Source organism: Pagrus pagrus, assembly GCF_965226575.1.
Source record: "Pagrus pagrus genome assembly, chromosome: 2".
NCBI classification, from domain to species: Eukaryota; Metazoa; Chordata; class Actinopteri; order Spariformes; family Sparidae; genus Pagrus; species Pagrus pagrus.
The window spans coordinates 7,252,419-7,272,554 of NC_140186.1; the positions used below are offsets into that span (position 1 = coordinate 7,252,419).

At 38.2% G+C, this 20,136-nt stretch overlaps 3 protein-coding genes across 3 annotated transcripts; 2 read left to right on the top strand and 1 right to left on the bottom strand.

The window, feature by feature from the left end:
• Positions 1 to 261: 261 nt before the first annotated feature.
• ubl5 (ubiquitin like 5) lies at positions 262 to 3,101 on the bottom strand. Its single transcript, XM_084374806.1, has 5 exons — positions 2,985 to 3,101; positions 2,573 to 2,644; positions 1,666 to 1,749; positions 1,539 to 1,576; positions 262 to 593 (listed from the first exon to the last, which is right to left on the bottom strand). Exons 2-5 carry the CDS (start codon positions 2,626 to 2,628, stop codon positions 550 to 552), a joined length of 222 nt encoding a protein of 73 aa, XP_084230932.1. The 5' UTR covers positions 2,629 to 2,644; positions 2,985 to 3,101; the 3' UTR covers positions 262 to 549.
• Positions 3,102 to 3,198: 97 nt separating this feature from the next.
• Positions 3,199 to 7,376, top strand: pin1 (peptidylprolyl cis/trans isomerase, NIMA-interacting 1). The gene is made up of 5 exons (XM_084374756.1): positions 3,199 to 3,359; positions 4,943 to 5,025; positions 5,962 to 6,070; positions 6,164 to 6,274; positions 6,419 to 7,376. The coding sequence occupies exons 1-5, from the start codon at positions 3,302 to 3,304 to the stop codon at positions 6,526 to 6,528; spliced, it is 471 nt and encodes a 156-aa protein (XP_084230882.1). The 5' UTR covers positions 3,199 to 3,301; the 3' UTR covers positions 6,529 to 7,376.
• A 3,176-nt stretch (positions 7,377 to 10,552) lies between these two features.
• Positions 10,553 to 15,534, top strand: LOC311273079 (perforin-1-like). The gene is made up of 8 exons (XM_084379955.1): positions 10,553 to 10,829; positions 12,040 to 12,176; positions 12,284 to 12,422; positions 12,533 to 12,613; positions 13,221 to 13,708; positions 13,805 to 13,820; positions 14,052 to 14,108; positions 15,218 to 15,534. Exons 1-8 carry the CDS (start codon positions 10,560 to 10,562, stop codon positions 15,428 to 15,430), a joined length of 1,401 nt encoding a protein of 466 aa, XP_084236081.1. The 5' UTR covers positions 10,553 to 10,559; the 3' UTR covers positions 15,431 to 15,534.
• The last annotated feature ends 4,602 nt before the right edge of the window (positions 15,535 to 20,136 follow it).

The following is a 20,136-nucleotide window of genomic DNA, read 5'->3' on the forward strand; positions in this document are numbered from 1 at the left end:
ATGATGTGTACATGCAGAACTTATTTCTGTTTATTAAAATTTTTGCTCTCTGGTAATCTAAACTTAGAAAGCAAGGACTGGAAGTGTAACATGTACTGTACCAGAGGCAGTAGTGCAAAAACCTTTTCACACAGTAAAAAGTCCCCAGTGTATGTTTTCAAATTAACTGGAAGTAGCATCAGCTTATTAACATTCATTCTGAGAAGCTACAGCTAAGATCACAGTCTCACCCTGCATGAGAAAACAACAATGAGCACTCAGTCTTGTTGGTAGGTTAACATCTGCTTTAATTCCAAAATATCAAAAAAAAATTGTACAACAACAAACAACATGTCTTTCAAATAATTTGTGGGCAAAAGTGATGAGCTAAAACTAAAATCAATGTCATGTTTGAGTTTCTTCTGTGGAGATACCGCTCCGTCTCTCTTTTAGTCGTTCTGTTTAATCATGGTGGTTTCCCGCGACACATTACAGGCATTCTGTGTGTGTGTGTGTGTGTGTAAGAGGTTCGTCTGTTCATCTAGCATTGAATTGTGGAAGTCCTCGGGTTTACTGGTAGTACAGCTCCAGGTTCATCCCATCGTGGATTTCATCTGCGGGGGTCGTCGTTAAGTACAACAAGTCTGCTTCATACAAATTAATTAATCACCCATAATCTGATAAAAACATCAGAAAAATCTGTTTTTATACAAGCGGAAGTCGCTGCTTTAGTTATCTAAAGCATTTAAAGATAATTTAGAAATAAATGATGACTGCTAACATCAACAACATCACATCCCCGCATATTTTAAAGCAATGCAGACCGTGGCAAATGTGTCCGACAGTATGTATCTTATCTGTAGTAGTTTAAATTTAAAACATGTAACTGCAAGTATATCACAATCAGTCCATCTAAATCAGGGCTGGTGGCATATTCACATGCAGTTCATTTGGTCTGAAAATACTTTGCCTCCACCCCATTACAATAAAAAGGTAAACAAGTGCATATTACTAATTTAAGTGGAAATTATCATTTGTTATTGTTGAGGATTCTGTTAGAGATGAGCACTGTATCGCTGGCCAGTTTGTTTTATATGCTGCTGGTAAGCTGATAATTTGTGCGTGACAATGCAGAGGCTTTTCTTATAATGACTGCACTTCTTCTGTGAATAAATGAACACCGCAAGTGTAATATTGTCATGAACAGATACATTTATATTATTGGAATTATCGCCTCTTTTTGACAGAGAGACAAAACAAAATGGCAGCTAAAATACTTTTGCCAACTTCAATTTGTTTACAAATATTGTATTGGAACGTATTTACTGTCCTCTACAGCTGCAAGAGTTATGTTATTAGTTATTATTTCTTTACCAGTGCAGATCTAAATCAAGTGTGTAAAGCCAACATTTTACCGCACCCCATCCTCAATTAAAAAAATCTTTTGACTTTTTTCTTCTTAAAATTATCTGATGCTTACTTTTAAAGTATACAATGTAAGTGGACCTGTAGTGGAAATATAAAAACCAGAGCTACAGAAGCAGTACTGAGAAGGATACAGTCACCCAGAGTCACGTGGTCCTTGAATATGGTATACCTGTGGGAACAGAGGAGGAACATTTAGCTGCTAATAGAAGAAACACAGCAACAGAAAAACGTGGGCAGTATTACGGATGAGCATCTTACCATTTCTTTAATACGATCTTGTCGTGTCGTGTTCCCGTCTGGGCGGCGATGAGCTTCTTCAGATCTCCAATGCTATCATCAGAGCTGAAGCATGGGGGTTAAGGAGGGAACACTTCGATGGCATACAAACATTTTCAGAGAGACACATTTGAGAAGCTGGATTCAACGAATGTCCCAACATAACGTTTTGCTTCTTTTCTTTGTCTTACACTACTTAAACTTAATATCTATGGGCTTTAAGACTATAGGTCAGATAAAATCAGGGCTCTAGGAAAGAGTGATACGCAACTGTGACATCTGTAGGCCACACAGTCAACAGATTAATCATCGAAACTATATGCAGAATATTATATTATTAAACTTAACATTAATTACAGATTTACAGTGAAGAAGCCTACACATGGACAACAGTTCCAGATTAAAAGGTGCAATACGTAAGAATTTTAGTTGATAGATGGTTAAAGATGTCTGTTGAAAATTCTGCATGAATTTAAGGTGACAAATTCTTACGTATGGCACCTTTAACTTGGCCTTTCTGGACAAAAGATGACTGGTAAAACAAAGCAATTATTTATAGTAATAGTTTTAGTGCCATACTAATGGACTACAGAACCGCTTTCATTCATCATGCTGATTCATCCTCAGCACTACACCATAAAAACAGCCTTTTTAATTATTCTTATTATAAAGGAAAATGCCAATTTTGTTGCTGATGGTCTTCTTAGCTTATATAAACCATAGAGAGACAACAGTATTAAATTGGGGCTGTTTCATAAGGCCCTTGCAGTAAGTCTAAGCTTCTGAGAAGTTGAAAATCTAGGCTTGTGTCAACCATGTGGACACAGGTAAAACACATGTGGCATGACACATTATTCTACGTTTGCTCCATGGTTCCTGTGAAGGATACTTGCACTTCACCCGGACTTTCTTGCCCAGGCGATCGTTGCAAACCACCTCGATCATCTTCAGTTCCTGTCGGCTGAGGGAAATGAGACAGTTAGCGTTAGCATAACATGTGAGTGTTGAGACGATTTAAACCACTCCCCATAAAGAGCAGTGATACTCCTACAAATAGGAAGAATACATTGCTAATGTGGTTCATTCACAGTGTGCCACATTAAGGATCGGAGACTTTAAAAAGTTTAAATCAAACAGGTTGTTTTTGTTTAACGTTAGCTAACATTAGCTCACAACAACGATGTGCCAACGAATGTGTGCGTCATGTTAGAAAGCACGCACTTAAACCAACATTTGGTCGTAAAAATGTCGAACAATGTGTTACATCTATGGAAATAAAGTCTTAAATGTGGCGTTCCTACCTGGAAATTCACACCAGACTAACAATTTCTCCCCTTTTTCTGGAATTATCTGGAACGCTCTCGGTCCAGTTTTAACGTAAAGCTGGTTGAGTTTGTGTATTAGCCTCTCGACCAATCAAATGATCGCACTCGTGATTGACAGCCTAAATTAGCCAATGGCAGCGCAGAAACCCCCCGTCAAAGGCGGACCTGATCCTGAAAACAACTCGTGCCGTAAACGCGCTGCAAACTGTCGCGATTCGCCTAGCTGCAGCCCAACCTGTCACACGGTAGCTACATTGGAATAAAATTTGAAAACGCTGCAGCAGAAAACAATAATGGCAGACGAGGAGAAGCTACCGCCTGGGTGGGAGAAAAGAATGAGCCGCAGTTCAAGTAAGGAAACAGAACCGGCGAGAGGCTAAATATGCTAGCTAACCAGCTACATTGCAATAGTAGTAAACTTAGCTTACTAGCTAGCACCCCCAGCATCGTGGTTTAGTGTGGAAACGAGGCGGTTACAACGTGAAGTTCAATGGGGATGGGGTGAAACTAGTGACGGGTAACTCGGTGTTGTATGTGTGTTTGGTTAAATGTGGAGTTTAGCTGTTATTTAGGTGTGCCGCTTCATGATCGCGCCAGAGCTGATCCATTCAACCTGGTTGCTGCAGGGCCCTGCATGACGTCATTCTGCCCCAGTGCCTCACCTGCAGACTGCGAGAGCCTCAGCACAGTTTCTATGTGTTAATATTGATATATATAATACGTATATATTGATCTAAATCCACTTAAACATAAACCACCATTGCTAATTGTACTTTTCTACAATGCAGTTTGTCACATCACATTGTGTGGGACATCGTACAGGTCCCAGCACAATGTAGTTTATCTCTTAAGGTGATTTTCAATACCTTAAAACTGCCCTGATCAGTGATTAACAGTGAATCTAATGGTGGTGTGTAATATGAAAGGAGTTGTTTAAGTGCTGAACTGATAGAACTATCACTTGCCTCTGTGTTTTAGCCTATTTTTGATCTTTATCAACTAAAACAAGCTCTGATAACCGCTCTGCACACTACCTGACCAGCACCCAAAAAATAGTGAAATATTAAGCAGGTAAATAGCCAGAGTAGGGTTGTTACGTTATACCAATATTGATGATAACCGTGGTATTAAAAATGAAATATTGATATAGTGTTTATAATACACATATAATGATGTTTTGTGAAAATCAAGCACAGATGTGAGGCCTTGTAGATCTTGTAACCTCCCTACATTTTTTTTGAGTGAAATGTATTTGCCAAACAGACAAAATGCGCGGTGAACAAAGTCAAAGATTAATCTGACTGACAGCATTTTTCCTTTTTTAAGTATTCGATGGATTTCACAATAATATTGTCAGTGTGAATTTGTTTGGTCACAATAATCGCGTAGTGAAAATCTGCTATAGAGACAGCCCGCAGCCAGAATCAGATATTTCCCTCAGGAGCTGATCTGCACCACGACAGAGATGAAAGAACTCACATTTGTCAGGAGATCAGAAACACAACTTCAAATGAATGCTAATGTTGCACCCTGTCGACAGGAGGTGTGAATTATTAGCATATTTTTGTGAACATAGTTAGAGAGGCATCAGTCCAAATGTTTCTCCTCTGATACAGATTTTCAACTCAGGCTCGACCAAATACCTGATTGTGTAGATCTCACTGCAATAATTTCATTTCATGTGAAGCATTATGAGTACAGACTGCTGCCGAGTTGGCATCCTGCTTTGACTGAATGAATGCAACTGTTGGCATAAACCCTCTATTTTATATGATGATATGACAATATTGACAAAGAAAATGTGCCATATATTTTAGTAATGTCATAGCTGACAACACAGCTGTCCTATAAGGTGATAACATGGCCTACGTGTCGCTGCCTCCATTCATTAAATACTCAATAAATGCAGTTAACTCTGTCTCTTTTCCCTCCAGATAAAGTGTACTACTTTAACCACATCACCAATGCCAGCCAGTGGGAACGTCCGGTGGGAGACGGCCGTGGAGAACCAGATAAGGTTATTATGTGTAATTTTATAAATGTTAGTCTTATTATAATGAGAATAACATCATGAAGCACTTGTAGTGCAGCTGCAAAGTGCTTTACACCAATGTGATGTGATTACAACCAAGACTTAATTAGTTTATTGATGATTAAAATATGTGATGGGTTGTTGAGGCTTTATGAAGTATTCTTGCCTCAGGAAGAACAGCGACATCTGGTGGTTTACCGAAATCATAGCAGCCTTTAATACTGGGACCGAAACACTACGACACCACTTGCACTGCACACTGTGCTGTTTTTCTCTTGTGTGTAACAAAAGCCTTAATTTAGTTTATTTTAATATATTATTTTTGTTAAGAAATGCTGTAGTATACACACATTTTAGTGTAATATCTTATAATAAAATAATAGAATAGTCTACATATCAAATATGTTTTGACATTGATTGTTTATTTGTCTTATTGCTGTGTGTTTTTCCTTCATGGTCGACATTTAGATCACATTTCATGTTTGTATCGTACATCAGTTTATACATTAAAAGTCCGACATATTGGCATTTTGGGGATTTTAGAATCTCCAAAAGAATTACAAATAAAGTCTCGTGAGTTTAAACTAAGTTTGGCTGCACAGCATCAGTTTGTATTGACTGGCAGGTCAGTGACGTTTAAGGGGATTGCAACGTATTAACATTTACAGCTCCTGACCTGATCACGTTTCTCTGTGGAAGAAGTCTTTTGTCACTTGTTAACTTTTACAACTCAAGTAAAAAACGTAGAACATTTTATTAATATATTACTGATAAGTAGGTCTGCAGTCAGGTGAGTAAATGTTAAATCAATAGTCATGGGTTTGTCACTTTGTAATGAGGCAGTCTAAATGAAGAATAACATAACTAGGTATTGATTCTGGGGTGTTTTGACACTGATCAGTATTATCTTTCTTCACTCAGGTACGCTGCTCTCACCTCCTGGTGAAGCATAACCAGTCACGGCGTCCTTCTTCTTGGCGGGAACAAAATATCACAAGAACTAAAGATGAGGCCCTCGAACTCATTCAGAGTAAGTGAGAGATCATTGAGGGAGGGAGGTGGTTGGTTCATGTAGGTTTTGATCAGCGTGTTTAACTTTCCTTTATTTCTCTACTCTGTGCAGAGTACATAGAAGAGATCAAGTCTGGAGAGGAGAAGTTTGAGTCTCTGGCTTCTCAGTTCAGTGACTGCAGCTCAGCTAAGAACGGAGGAGATCTGGGATTATTCGGCAGAGGTACAGAACTCACATACACACATACACGTGTTTTTATTTGAATGTTGATTAAAAAACATTTCATTTTAATGTGTGTATACATATATATAGTAATATATGTTATTATACAGTTTATATAATGGTATATCTGTGTTTATGTTTCAGGTCAAATGCAGAAGCCTTTTGAAGACGCCTCCTTTGCCCTCAAAGTTGGAGACATGAGCGGTCCTGTTTTTACTGACTCTGGTGTCCATATCATCCTACGTACTGGTTGAAAGGGGGAAAAAAACCCATACAGTACCTGTACTTTCCTCTTACGTCTACACACACACACACACACACACACACACACACACACACACACAGTCCAACCCAACCAGACCTGTGATTTATTTTAAAGACATGCCACCCAATAAACAAAGCTTATGGGCTGAATCGCATTATTTTAAGTGGGATCATTTTGTTCCAAGCGCTATTGAACATGTATGAATAATTTACACTGAACACCAAGGAGTACTGCAGATTATTCCTGTAGGACCTCAAGCTTTTATTAACCATTGCAATGCCATCATATAAAAACATGAGCGCCCGTGACTGTGTTGAAGTGAGCGCCCCGTGGAAACGGTTTCACACGATGCGAAAAGTTTGAGAGTGCATCTGTAAAAACTCATGTTGTAGTATGAGCATGTCTTCAAAAGGACCATTAACTGTATGTTTTTCCTTTAAGCTTTTCATTTCTACTGTATGTGTGCCAAAGCTGTTCCTTTATCTCTATTATTGTTTTGGAAAATACTCATCAGATGTTAAGAGATACTGTCTAACCATTGCAGACCCCTGCACACCAAGAAAGCTCTGTCATTCTGTTCTTTACATTCAGCATTGATTTACATTTTTTGTCCTTTGCAGATATTCGGTAACATACAGTAGAATTGTTTGTTTTCATCATTGACTACGAGAAGTGCATGTTTCGCCTCTGAGGGTATGCAAAGATGGCACGATTGAAAACTTCCAGGTTTTAACAATCAGCTCTGCAGCTTTTTAAACCATCAAAGTGCAATGAACTGTTACACTGTTGTGTCATTGGAGTTTTTCTTTCATCATTAAAAATCCTTTTTTTTTGTAAGCCTCTTGTTTTGCTTAATTCCTCTTTTCATTGTCCAACACATTGAACATTAACACAGATCTGTGAGAGAGATGGGAGGAGGATTTATGCTGCATTCACGTGCTCCTCATATTCTGACTTGGTTTAAACAACTCATTGGCAGCTGTTTCCAGTATTTGAGTGACAAGGAAGAGCGAAGGAAACGATACAATGACTTTACAATACATGACTTTGGTCAAAAGTTTCTTCTTACCAAACTTTTTTCTGACTTTCTGAGTTGTTCCAACTTGGCAGGGCATTCAGGTGAATTTTCCCAGTTGGAAAAACATTTTTACTAGCACATGAACGCCCCTTTAGAGCAGAATGATGAACATGATGTTTATTATTCTAGGTGTTTGTTAACTGTTAACTGTTGTACTCGTGAAGCTCTGTGACTGAGAGACTCCAACACTAATAAATAAGTATAATAGCAGTAAAAGCAACGCTACAAAGCAAAAAAATGGATAAGTCTTTATTGTCATTGTGCACGACAACAAAACAGTCCACTTTTTAGTGGAAGGAGGAGCACACACAATGATGTCAAAGCCACAAAACTCCACAGAGAAGAACAAATGTGACCTCCTCAGTGTAGACTCACGCAACTGACACTTTTTTACAAGCTCTTACACCACATGTCCATTTTCTTGATGCTGGAAAAAGTAATTCATAACTTACCATATCATAACCGCTCACAGACGGAGCAGCAGCAGCAGCACAGTGAGTTACTATGGTAACAGGGAGTCTCTTCACATTGTAACTTTCCCAAACACAGATTTTTAGGTTAGTATGTCTATGTCTGTAAAATCACAAACTCAATACTGAAATCTTATAATTTTACATTTTTGGTTAACAATAACATTATAAACACGCTCTCATCTCTCAAATCAATCTCTCGGATGAAAGGGAAGCCTCAGAGCCACTCCTTTTTGAAAATAATAGGCTATCTCTGCACACAGGACAAAGTCTGAACATCAGGCTCACACAGTTTGTCTAGCATTTATTGACAGAAAGTTACAGCTCTAAAATCAACACACACATTTCACGTACACAGCTTGGCCATACTTTGCTCTTCAAGTTCACATAAGTTCACAAATTTAGAAAAATACACCTTTTAATGTGATTAAGACAGGTTAGGTTAGATTGATTAGGCTCACCAATAATAACTCTAGAGCTGCTGCTAGAAATGAAAATCCAACCATCATCATCATCATCATCATCATCCATTGGTATTTATCTGAGCTCTTATGTATCAGACAGTATCAATTAGCTTCCATTAGTTGCCAAGGTGTCAGAAGATTAACTGACTTTGTAGTCTTCATAGTAAATATGTGTGAAAGTGTCACTGACATAATCAGACCACAACATGACCAAAATAGCTCAGCTAAGAAATCTTTCCTTCTTTACTATTTTCAGGCTGTCCTTGTAGTTTAATAAAACCTAGTTTGTTTTTCTGGAGAAAATGATCCACTGGATTCATTCATACAGTGTCTGTAGATGTAGCTGCTTGCCAACCCTCCAGATTCTCCTGAAAGTCCAATTTTTCCCCTTTCCCCCCTGTCCTCCAGACTCCACATTTCGAAAACAAGATAACAAATTAATTCACTAAAATGCAGGAAAATGGTCTTAGGTTTGCTCTCCCAATGTTGGCAATGATGTGTGGAGGTTGACAAGTCTGATCAGCGATACTTATTCATCACTGACCTTGATTAGTGACTTAGCTTTTCATCTACAATTGCTTAAAATTTTGAATTTGGCTGCTGTGTCTTGGTTTTTTGTGCAGTTTTGCTAGCCATTTCAGCTTCTGTTGCCTGTCTTGTTTCCATCATATTCCTAAATTCTGTTTGGCATAGGGTAGGTAGCAAAGACAGTGACAGGTTAACCTGCACTTTACCCACATTTGTGCAATTTGATTGACATAAAACAAAACACATCCCTGTGATGACAGCCTCCCCTGTTTTCTCCTCACAGCCATTAGATAGAAAACAGATTTTAGGAAAGTGTGTCAAAAGCATCTGTCTTGACTATTGAAAACTATAGCCAATCAAAATGTGGGAGGTCGTCTCAATGTGAGGGACAGGGGATACAAATGCTGTGCGGTCCCACATAAACTAGGACACCTGCAGCCTGGCCAGCAGACGCAGGTCTGTAACGTGACAGTTCACAAGTCAATTTTTTTATTTTTTTTTTATTTCTTATTTTGACTCTGACGAGTCTGGTAAAAAAAATTTGGTGGATTGTGGTAAGTTTTTCTTTCTTTTTTTTTTAGAAATGTGATTGCTGGCTCTGTTTTGTTGTGTGTCTTTGTTGCACTAGTATTTTCATGTTTTGTACTTACTAAGGTAGGCAATAATAGTTTGTAAACTCACATACCCTGACTCTTTTTTCTTTTCTGTTTTTTTGTTTGTATATAAGGTCATTAAATGCGTCACCCTTACCACCTTGCAACAACCACAGTGATGTTTACACATCAGTGCATCAATAATTCACATCCAGTAATATAATATTGATACATTTTGGTACTTTGGGTGTATTTTAATGCTTTCATTTATCTTTTCGATTGATTTATTGAGCCACCAGAGGAAGGAATGACAACACAGGCAGCTGGGGCTCAACCAGATGTTTAGGTTAGTATGTCGATGTTTGTAAAATCACAAACTTAATTGAACGTCAATACTGAAATCTTGTAACATAATTTTATGTTTTTGGTTAGCAATAAAGTTATACCGGGGTGCCAGCACGCTCTCATCGCTCTCTGAAATCTCACACCAAATAACAGGGAAGTCTCAAAGCCACTCCTGTTTGAAAACATTTGTAGGCTTTCTTTAATTCAAAATCTGTGCCCACAGGACAAAGTCTGAACATCTGGCTCTTTTCCAATCAACAAAAGCCCACAGTTTGTCTGGCTTTTGTTGACAGAGCATACGGCTCCAAAATCAACAAGCACGTTTTTAATGTTTTGCCTACTTTGTTTACCAATTTCACATGTATGACCAATTTAAATGTTCTTAAAAAATACATTGTTTTAATGTGATTAAGACAGGATAGATACGCTCAATCATCATAATAATCCAGTCCATAATCTTTCCTTTTATTGCCGTCTGTTTCTGATGTCCTTTTTTACTCTTCGTCTTTCTGATACATTTCAGTGTCTCTTTGACTCCAGCCATGACCTCCTTATCAACTCCACCCCACCTCTACCTGAGTCTCCTCCTCTTTCTGTCGTACCACTCCCCTGTTCTCTCCTGTCAGACTGGGAACCGCAGCCAGTGCGAGTCCTCTGGATTTGTACCAGGCTACAGCCTGGTGGGGGAGGGCATTGATGTGGTCACCCTGCAGAATAAAGGAGCCTACCTGATTGACATGATAAATTACCTCACCGAAGCTGGCACCTGTACTCTCTGCCCCAACCCTCTGCAAGGCAACAGGCTGCAGAAAGTAATTTATAAATAAACAAGAATTCAGCAGCAACTTTAACAGCTGCACACTTTATGTGTGCATGCTAACCATGGTAATCTTACCTTTATTTTCAGCTGCCAATCTCTGTAGTGGACTGGGGTGCATTGAACCGATGCAATGATAACATCTACAGCAACGAAGACCAAAGTGTTAGGTACTGTACTGTACTGTATTAGTCATGTCATGCATCATGTCAATGAATACCACTTGTATCAGACATTTCCATATGTTTAAGTGTATGTTATTCCAGAGCCTCAATAGAGGCCAGTAAAATCCAGCACCCTATTTATTGTCTACAAGATCAGGTTTAATGTCAGAGTCACAAAACAGGTCCAAAAATTTCCTCTCTCAATTGTAGCTTGTGATGTTGTTGTTCTTGCAAATTGTGTTCACAGCTCATTGATTGACACCTACGGCTCCCAGGTTGGGAATGACTGGATGGTAGGAAACTTCTCAGCTATTGTTGACATGAAAATGAACATTTTTCCTTGATAGATGTGTTGACATGCAATCCTTTTGTTGGAGTGCATTTGTCCTGAGTTTGTTTTGTAGAAACAAATACATTGCAGTAGTATAAAAACCTTAGACCACAAACTGGGATAGGATTTTGCAGCACCTTGCTGCCTAAAGACAATATATACATACGTGAGTGTAACAGCTCATTAATTTTTCTTGAATATATTGTCATTAATATAAGTTCTTAACGCTTACAGAACAAGAGAAATATTTGCGAAACTAGAGACCATCTTGTGATGGGATCACACCTGCAACGACATCGTGAACATGTTGACAATCTGACAATATGTCTGTGGTTGTTCATGCTACGAAAGGTGTCTCTAGGAACCCATTTTGCTATGAAGACACACAAACACACAGACTCACAAGGTGTAAAGGTGTGTGTGTGTGTGTGTGTGTGTGTGTGTGTGTGTGTGTTTTTATATGTCTGTCTGTCAGTGAGTGGATAGACATTGTCAGTACAAACGATGCAGTCACAGAACGTCACAGCTGTGTAGGTTAGATCAAAATGAAGGCCAAGTCAAAGATGGGTCTAATCTCATGTAATAATGCAATCATCACTACTGAGTAGTCACAGGTCAGAACAGGAACATACTGACAGACGTCACTGCTGGTGTGATCCATCACAAGATGGTCTCTAATTGTTGTTTTTTTTCATTCATGGTTTTACCAGGGTGGATTAAGTCTGTCTAAGTCAGACAACTTGGACATTAGAGGAACTCGCTCCTCTGTGTATATGTTTGCGTCACAAAGGGCCAGAGAGGACCGCTACTTTTTCAGCACTAATGGGATGTCCTGCAGCCATTATCGGTAGGTTGTTAAAGATCTCTCCACTGATACAGCAGAGATTTTAACAGGCAAATTTGTTGAGATAATCTTATTTAAGATAATAAAATATTCTGTCTCTCTGTGTCCAGTTACCGCGTGTCCAACACACCACCCCTCAGCTCCGAGTTCAAGAAGGATATGACCCGTCTGCCGAGTCAATATGACTCCACCACCAGGGATCAGTACAATCAGCTCATACGGACCTATGGCACACATTACATCCGCCAGGTTGACACACACACACACACACACACACACACACACACACACACACACACACACACACACACACTTAATTTCCTTATTTAACAGATGAAAAAAAACACATTTGTTTCCAGGTTTATCTTGGAGGACGACTCACGCGAGTCACAGCTACAAGAACCTGTTTGTCATCGCTGAATAGACTCTCCTCCAGTGAGGTACATGCAGCACACATGTCTGTACAGTTTATACAGCATGCAAATGAGCAATTATACACACACTCTATTTGCACAAACACAAAGGCACTTATTGCTTTGAAAGACTGTCAAAATATAAATATGAAAAAATACAAATAATAGTAAAGTATTAAAGTATTTTTTGTTTTGGCCTTTTTGGCTTTACTGATGGGGCATCTCAGAGATGTGACACAGGGACGACACAGAGCAAAGACTATAGGTTGAACTCAAACCCTGAGCCACTGCAGCAAGGACAAAGCCTCTGTGCTTGGATGTCTGCTCTACCAACTGAGCTAACAGGCACCCCGATACAAATAATTTAGAACTAAGCACAATTGAACAAACACCGATGTTTGTAAGTAGATTTTGTAGAGCAGGTCATCCATTGATTGCTGGGTTGGTGGGTTGACTCCTGACTCCTCCCAACACAATATTTAACACTCACAGTATATATGTGCATGTCAGTATGAGCATGCCACTGTGCATTACAATGCCTCATACTATGAGGCATTGTAATGCACCATCTCAACATAGTGGCACAACCTAATTCGACTATAAATAGCATCCTATTTTCTCTCCTGTCCTCTAGGTCCACTCCTGCTTATCACAGGGTTTCTCTGTAGGCCTGGGGAAGTCGACATTACCTGATGACCATTTTTGCAAAAGTGTCCTACTTAACCAGCCCACCCAGCACAGAGGTCATCTCTACCAGCACCACACGGAGGTGATAGGAGGCACTGGTTGGTCGGGCCAGTTTTCCTTCACTCACAGTGACTCCCAGGGCTACAGGAATTGGCTGAACACCCTTAAGGAGCAACCAGATATTGTTTCATACAACCTTGGGCCAATGTATGAGCTGGTGCCAAATCAGACACAGAAGAAAGCGATGAAGGCTGCCATAGAGCAGTACTTACAAGACAACGCAGTGAGAAAATCACCCAGAGAACCAGATTGTGGGTGGAAAGAGTCCAACCTGGCCCCCAACTGCTGTCCTCTACAGACCATGAGGGGAACACTCAATGTGACCATCATCCAAGCCTGGGATCTATGGGGAGATTTTTGGACCGGGACTGACGGGTAAATGGAGTGAAGCCAGTGATTCAGATCTAAAGGTCATACACATAGTATGTGCAGAGCTGCATATTCTCCCATGTCTGTGGGGGTTGTCTCCAGGTACTTCCTACTGCAGGTTAGGTGAATCGTTGACTCTAAATTGACTGTAGGTGTGAATGTGAGTGTGAATGGTTGTTTGTCTCTGTATGTCAGCCCTGTGATGAAATGGCAATTTGTCCAGTGTACCCCCACCCCAACCCTGCAAAGTGGTAATAGATAATGAATGAATAAGCTGTCAGTGGCTTTTTCCTTGTTTTCTCCTTCTCACAGCTATGCTAAGGTGCTGTATGGTTTCAGCTCTTAAAAGACACCTGTGGTCCACTCTAACAACCCCGTGTGGAACGCTCATTTTGATCTGGGCAAGGTCAGTAAAACTTCTCATTACAGATCATCTAAAAACAACCTCAATCCAATTTTTGGCCTCAAAGAAATCTACGGTCTGATGTCCTTTATCCAAGTATTCATTAGCATAATGAATATATGAATATCTATAATCACTGTATGCCATCTGCAAACATTTTTCCTGTGAAAACTAAACTAAATAGAAAAGCAAAGTTAAAATGAAAGTTTATGTTTAGTGAAGTAACAGACAAGGGTCAAAGTTGGGTAGCCCATTATCACTTTAAACTACATATATACCATGCAAGAACAGACCTTGACAGGCATAGCTGCAGTATTGACAGCTGCGCTGTGAGATGGTTTTGGCCAGAAGAAGTCTTGAACATGCTTGTTCTAAGCCAAATGACTTTCATAGCAGTGAATGGGGGATCATCTTCGAAAGCAGTAGGCTATCCAGTTGTCTTTCTGGATATTACTGTCTGCTGAGCTATCATATCAGCTGTGGGGGACACAATTTTACATATTCCTACCCTGCTGAGTGAGAAGCAATGCCAGTCGAGCTTTCCTCTTCATTTCAATTCTGCAATTAAAGTCGCCACAAAGGGAAGCGTGCAAGCAGTCAGTATGTAAAACACTTCCACCCATTTCTCGGGGGTAAGCAGTTGAATTTCTTTCTAGTGACTGGTCTGTAACAAAGACATTTGAATAGATGGAAAGGTTATGGGTCAGTAGCTGAGTTTCGATTCAAACGTATTGCGCATTTTATTTATTTTATTTCGGGAAAATCGGAAAAACAAAATGAAATGAATGCTTGTTTCCATCCACTACCGTTATGTGATCATTAGGAGCTGGTTCATTTAGACAAGGAGTCGGTGGCGCCACTTCTCCAGTCGGAAAACTGTTATACTACTGCAGAAGAAAGGGGAGCAACAAGATGAAGTTAAAGTTCATATGAAACGGCTAATCAAGTGCTATCTGTTTCAGTGTAATTACATGTTTCCTGTAATTACAGACAGCAGTCAATAGCGCAGAATGTACGTTAATTGTTCAAGTTATTCAGGAGAAACCTTAACTCAAGATTTGAAGGATAACAGCATTTTGGATATAATTTCAATTATGGGTACTTTTTTTAAGGTGGACACAAACTTGGAGTTGAAGGTCGAGATCTGGGACTGGAACTGGGGCCATGATAACCTGCTTGGATTATGTACAAAACACCTGAGCCAGGGGATGAACAAATTCAGCTGTCTAGCTGACTATGGTTACTTTGAGTTCAGTTACACTCTGGCCTGTGATGCTCACCTGACTGGAGACAAGTGTGAACGTTACAAACCATCTCCACTGTGAGAAATACAGTGGAAACACTATTCACAAATGTTGCTTTCTTTCTTGCTTTCTTTTTTAAATCCAACTAAAATCACATGTCAGCATCCATTTTTGTATTCAAATATAATGTCAGTGTGTTCTAATGTATTCTTAGTAGTTCTTGACAGTAGCCGGCAGGCTGCCAGTGTGTTATACAAACAAAATTGCGCTGTAGCTAGATGTAATAAGCTGATGGCATGTTGTAGTGGCATTGAAGAGTAAGGAGCACAACCAACGTCTCACCAGACTGAAGTGAATTTTGCAGCTTAGCAGCTGTCGAGCCTGCAAACTGATGTTAGTAGTTTCTCTGTGAATGTTTATTTGGCGGCTCGTTCAGCAAGCTAAAATTAGATGTATCAAGTAACAAGGTTTCCATCTATGTAAAAGGAAACCTGATCGCTATTTAGTCGGAATTAATGAAAACCTCAAACCTTTTTTCTCAAAGGAGAACACATGACAAGTGATTGGCAGAGCACATATGTACGCTTTGGCAAACAAAAAAGGTGACTTAGATCCATTGATTACTTTCTTTTATTATGTGTCACAGTGGTTCACTGATACACAAGCACTGTAAGACGTTGAGGCTGAGGAGCTCATACATTTATTTTACTACCCTTAAGACATCATAATATCCAGACTAAATTACAGGTAAATTCTCATGCTGACATATTTACTTTAAAGTGAAACATTTTGTGAAACCATTTTGTTTGGTTTCACAAATATAAAAAAAGGCTGTCAGCATAATCATTGTGTTATCAGCTGCTGTGATCTTTGTGAGTGATGCTTTTTCGCTGGCGGGTCAGTTTACAGTTGTACTGCAGAGTGTAACTGTTATCATTTTCCAATTTTAGTTACTTACATAACTGTCAAATCCTGTCAAATTTTGTCAATTTTGTGTGACCTTCTCATGTAATTAAATGTTTGAAAACGTGCTTCATGTCTTTACTATGACAGGAAACAGGTTTTATAATTGTGTTGTTCCAAAGCGACTTACAGTATAGGTACACATGTGATGTACTCTGAAAACAACCTCTAAAAACCCAACATAACAACAAATGGATGGATCAGGCTGTTATGGCAGTACGTACAACATGACGGACAGCATACAGGTGACATCTCACAGCTGTAAACTCTATGTTTGAACCAGATGAGCATTACCTTTCTGTTATGTCCGAGGCTATTCTCTCAATTTTTCAAGTGATCAGGCCTGCTGCAATGCCACCAGCCTCCACCTTTGGTTTTCTTTGTTATCCATATTTTCTTTTTCTTTTTTTGTGCAATAAATGTCACTTTGGCTGCGTTGAGTGTTGTTTGACTTCTGTGTTGCTTCCCAAGAGCCGGGGTCGTAACACTTACATAAACCGACAACAATGAAGAGCAGCACCATGTTTAATCACACAAACATGTAAAGGTTGCATGATTCAAAGTCTGTGATAAATGCCCAGGGGGCATCAGTAGACCCGAGAAATACGAGCAGCTTGTGCACTGTGGATTGACTTGACAGAACACAACAAGCCAATGAATGAGCAAATCATAAATATATCTATATTTGAAGACCCTTAACAATACTGTATATCTGCACAACAACAGTATACTGTATATGTGTGGAGGAGTTTAAGGAGGCGGAGCAGATGTTAAACTGTGATAGAACAGTTTTTTACTGTAACGTATCATCATGAAGTAAATGTTGATTGCACAATGTCATGGATATAGAATAATGAATAGAATAGAGTAACTTTATTGTCATTGCAGGTATATACAACGAAATTCTGTTGCACTGCCCGAGTGGAGCTCAAATAGAACAAACAAGAATAAGATAAATAAATCAATTATCAGTCAAATAGAGAGTAATTAACACAGATCTGTGTGAGAGATGGGAGGAGGGTTGATGCTGCATTCACATGCTCCTTGTGTTCAGACCTGGGTGTGTTCATGTTGAAATGTGGGAGCAACGTGGACGCCAAAAAGAATTGTTATCACTCAGAATGTTTAAACAACTCATTGACAGCTGTTTCCAGTATTTGAGTGACAAGGAAGAGCAAAGGAAACAATACAATGACTTTACAATACATGACTTTGGTCAAAAGTTTTCATGACTTTCCCGAGTTGTTGTTCCAACTTGGCAGGGCATTCAGGTGAATTTTCCCAGTTGGAAAAACATTTTTACTAGCAAATGAACGCCCCTTTAGAGCAGAATGATGGACATGATGTTTATTATTCAAGGTGTTTGTTAACTTTGGTTGTACTCATGTGAAGCTCTATGACTGAGAGACTCCAACACTAATAAATAAGTATAATAGCAGTAAAAGCAAGGCTACAAAGCAATAAAATGGATAAGATTTGTCAAGATTAAAGTCTTTATTGTCATTATGCACGACAACAAAACTCAATTTTTTTTGTGGAAGGAGAAGCACACACAATGATGTCAAAGCCACAAAACTCCAGAGAGAAGAACAAATGTGACCTCCTCAGTGTAGACTCATGCAACTGACACTTTTTACAAGCTCTTACACCACATGTGCATTTTCTTGATGCTGGAAAAAGGAATTCATAACTTATAATGTCGTGGGGCAAAAAGACAACCTGACAGCTCACAGACGGAGCAGCAGCACAGTGAGTTACTACGGTAACAGGGAGTCTCTTCACATTGTAACTTTCTCTCGATTCCCAAGCCGATTGTAAAGTTGCACATGCTAAAATAAACAGCAAATTTTCCACACATTTAGCAAAAAAAACACATTTAAAAAAAATGTTAATTTTAAAATGTTACTTTTGACCAGATTTACAGCAATATTTGTGAACTTTGTGATATTTACTTCTCTTGTAAAAATATAATGTCAATGTTAAATCTAAATCCAAAATCTAAACCCAAATGTTAAGTATTAAATCTAAATGTTAAATCTAAATCTAAATGTTAAATCTAAATGTTAAATCTAAATCTAAATGTTAAATTTAGATGTTAAATATAAATATGAATGTTACATTTAAATATAAATGTTAAATGTTAAATCTAAATATAAATGTTAAATTTAAATGTTAAATATAAATATAAATGTTACATTTAAATGCAAAATGTTAAATCTAAATGTTAAATCTAAATGTTAAATCTAAATCTAAATGTTAAATCTAAATGTTAAATCTAAATGCAAAATGTTAAATCTAAATGTTAAATCTTAATCTAAATGTCAGGGTGAAACTAAATATTTAGCTAATATGCAAATTCACACTGCCTGTCACCGGAAGTAACAAAATAAAAGCTCATTGTCTCGGTAGCTTTTATTTTGATACTTCCTGTGACAGGCAGTGTGAATTTGCATATTAGCTAAATATTTAGTTTCACCCGTGACATTTAGATTTAACATTTAGCATATAGATTCAACATTTAGATTTAGATTCAGATTTAACATTTAGATTTAGATTTAGATTTAACATTTAGATTTAGATTTAACATTTAGATTTAGATTTAGATTTAACATTTAGATTTAGATTTAACATTTAGATTTAGATTTAGATTTAGATTTAACATTTAGATTAAGATTTAACATTTAGATTTAACATTGACATTATATTTTTATAAGGGAAGTAAATATCACAAAGTTCACAAATATTGCTGTAAATCTCGTCAAAAGCAATATTAAAAAATTCACATATGTTTTTTTAATGAGGTTTGGTGCTAAATGTGTGGAAAAGTTGCTGTTTATTTTAGCATGCGCAACTTTACAATCGGCGCCCCATAAGTATGTCTATGTTTATAAAATCACAAGCTCAATACTGAAATCTTGTTACATCATTTTACATTTTTGGTTAACAATAACATTATAAACACACTTTCATCTCTCTCAAATCAATCTCTCAGATGAAAGGGAAGCCTCAAAGCCACTACTTTTTGAAAAAAATCTCTATCTCTGCCCACAGGACAAAGTCTGAACCAAAGAAAACAGTTTGTTTGAACACACACCACTCCAAAATCAACAAACACATTTCACGTACACAGTTTGGCCGTACTTTGCTCTTCAAGTTCATATCTACAAATTAAGAAAAATACACCTTTTAATGTGATTAAGTCAGGTTAGGTTAGATTGATTAGGCTCACCAATAATAACTCTAGAACTGCTGCTAGAAATGAAAATCAAACCATCATCATCATCATCATCCATTGGTATTTATCTGAGCTCTTATGTATCAGACAGTATCAATTAGCTTCCATTAGTTGCCAAGGTGTCAGAAGATTAATTGACTTTGTAGTCTTCATAGTAAATATGTGTGAAAGTGTCACTGACATAATCAGGAAGAAAAATCTGACAGATCAACATGACCAAAATAGCTCAGCTAAGAAATCTTTCCTTCTTTACTATTTTCAGGCTGTCTTTGTAGTTTAATAAAATCTAGTTTGTTTTTCTGGAGAAAATGATCCACTGGATTCATTCACTTTTTATACAGTGTCTGTAGATGTAGCTGCTTGCCAACCCTCCAGATTCTCCCGAAAGTCCAATTTTTCAGTGTCCCCTCTCCCCCCTGTCCTCCAGACTTCACATTTCAAAAACAAGATAACAAATTAATTCACTAAAATGCAGGAAAATGGTCTTAGGTTTGGTCTCCCAATGTTGGCAATGATGTGTGGAGGTTCACAAGTCTGATCAGCGATACTTATTCATCACTGACCTTGATTAGTGACTTAGCTTTTCATT

What these genes read in the sequence shown, in the direction of transcription:
- ubl5 (XM_084374806.1), bottom strand. Translation starts at nt 2,628, where the DNA reads ATGATCGAGGTGGTTTGCAACGATCGCCTGGGCAAGAAAGTCCGGGTG. An exon ending in AAGATCGTATTAAAGAAATG is followed by an intron (nt 1,577 to 1,665) that starts GTAAGATGCTCA and finishes CTGTTCCCACAG; the next exon opens with GTATACCATATTCAAGGACC. An exon ending in CCACGTGACTCTGGGTGACT is followed by an intron (nt 594 to 1,538) that starts GTATCCTTCTCA and finishes CGACCCCCGCAG; the next exon opens with ATGAAATCCACGATGGGATG.
- pin1 (XM_084374756.1), top strand. Translation starts at nt 3,302, where the DNA reads ATGGCAGACGAGGAGAAGCTACCGCCTGGGTGGGAGAAAAGAATGAGC. An exon ending in GCCGTGGAGAACCAGATAAG is followed by an intron (nt 5,026 to 5,961) that starts GTTATTATGTGT and finishes TTCTTCACTCAG; the next exon opens with GTACGCTGCTCTCACCTCCT. An exon ending in GGCCCTCGAACTCATTCAGA is followed by an intron (nt 6,071 to 6,163) that starts GTAAGTGAGAGA and finishes TACTCTGTGCAG; the next exon opens with AGTACATAGAAGAGATCAAG.
- LOC311273079 (XM_084379955.1), top strand. Translation starts at nt 10,560, where the DNA reads ATGACCTCCTTATCAACTCCACCCCACCTCTACCTGAGTCTCCTCCTC. An exon ending in ATGTCCTGCAGCCATTATCG is followed by an intron (nt 12,177 to 12,283) that starts GTAGGTTGTTAA and finishes CTCTGTGTCCAG; the next exon opens with TTACCGCGTGTCCAACACAC. An exon ending in CTCATTTTGATCTGGGCAAG is followed by an intron (nt 14,109 to 15,217) that starts GTCAGTAAAACT and finishes ACTTTTTTTAAG; the next exon opens with GTGGACACAAACTTGGAGTT.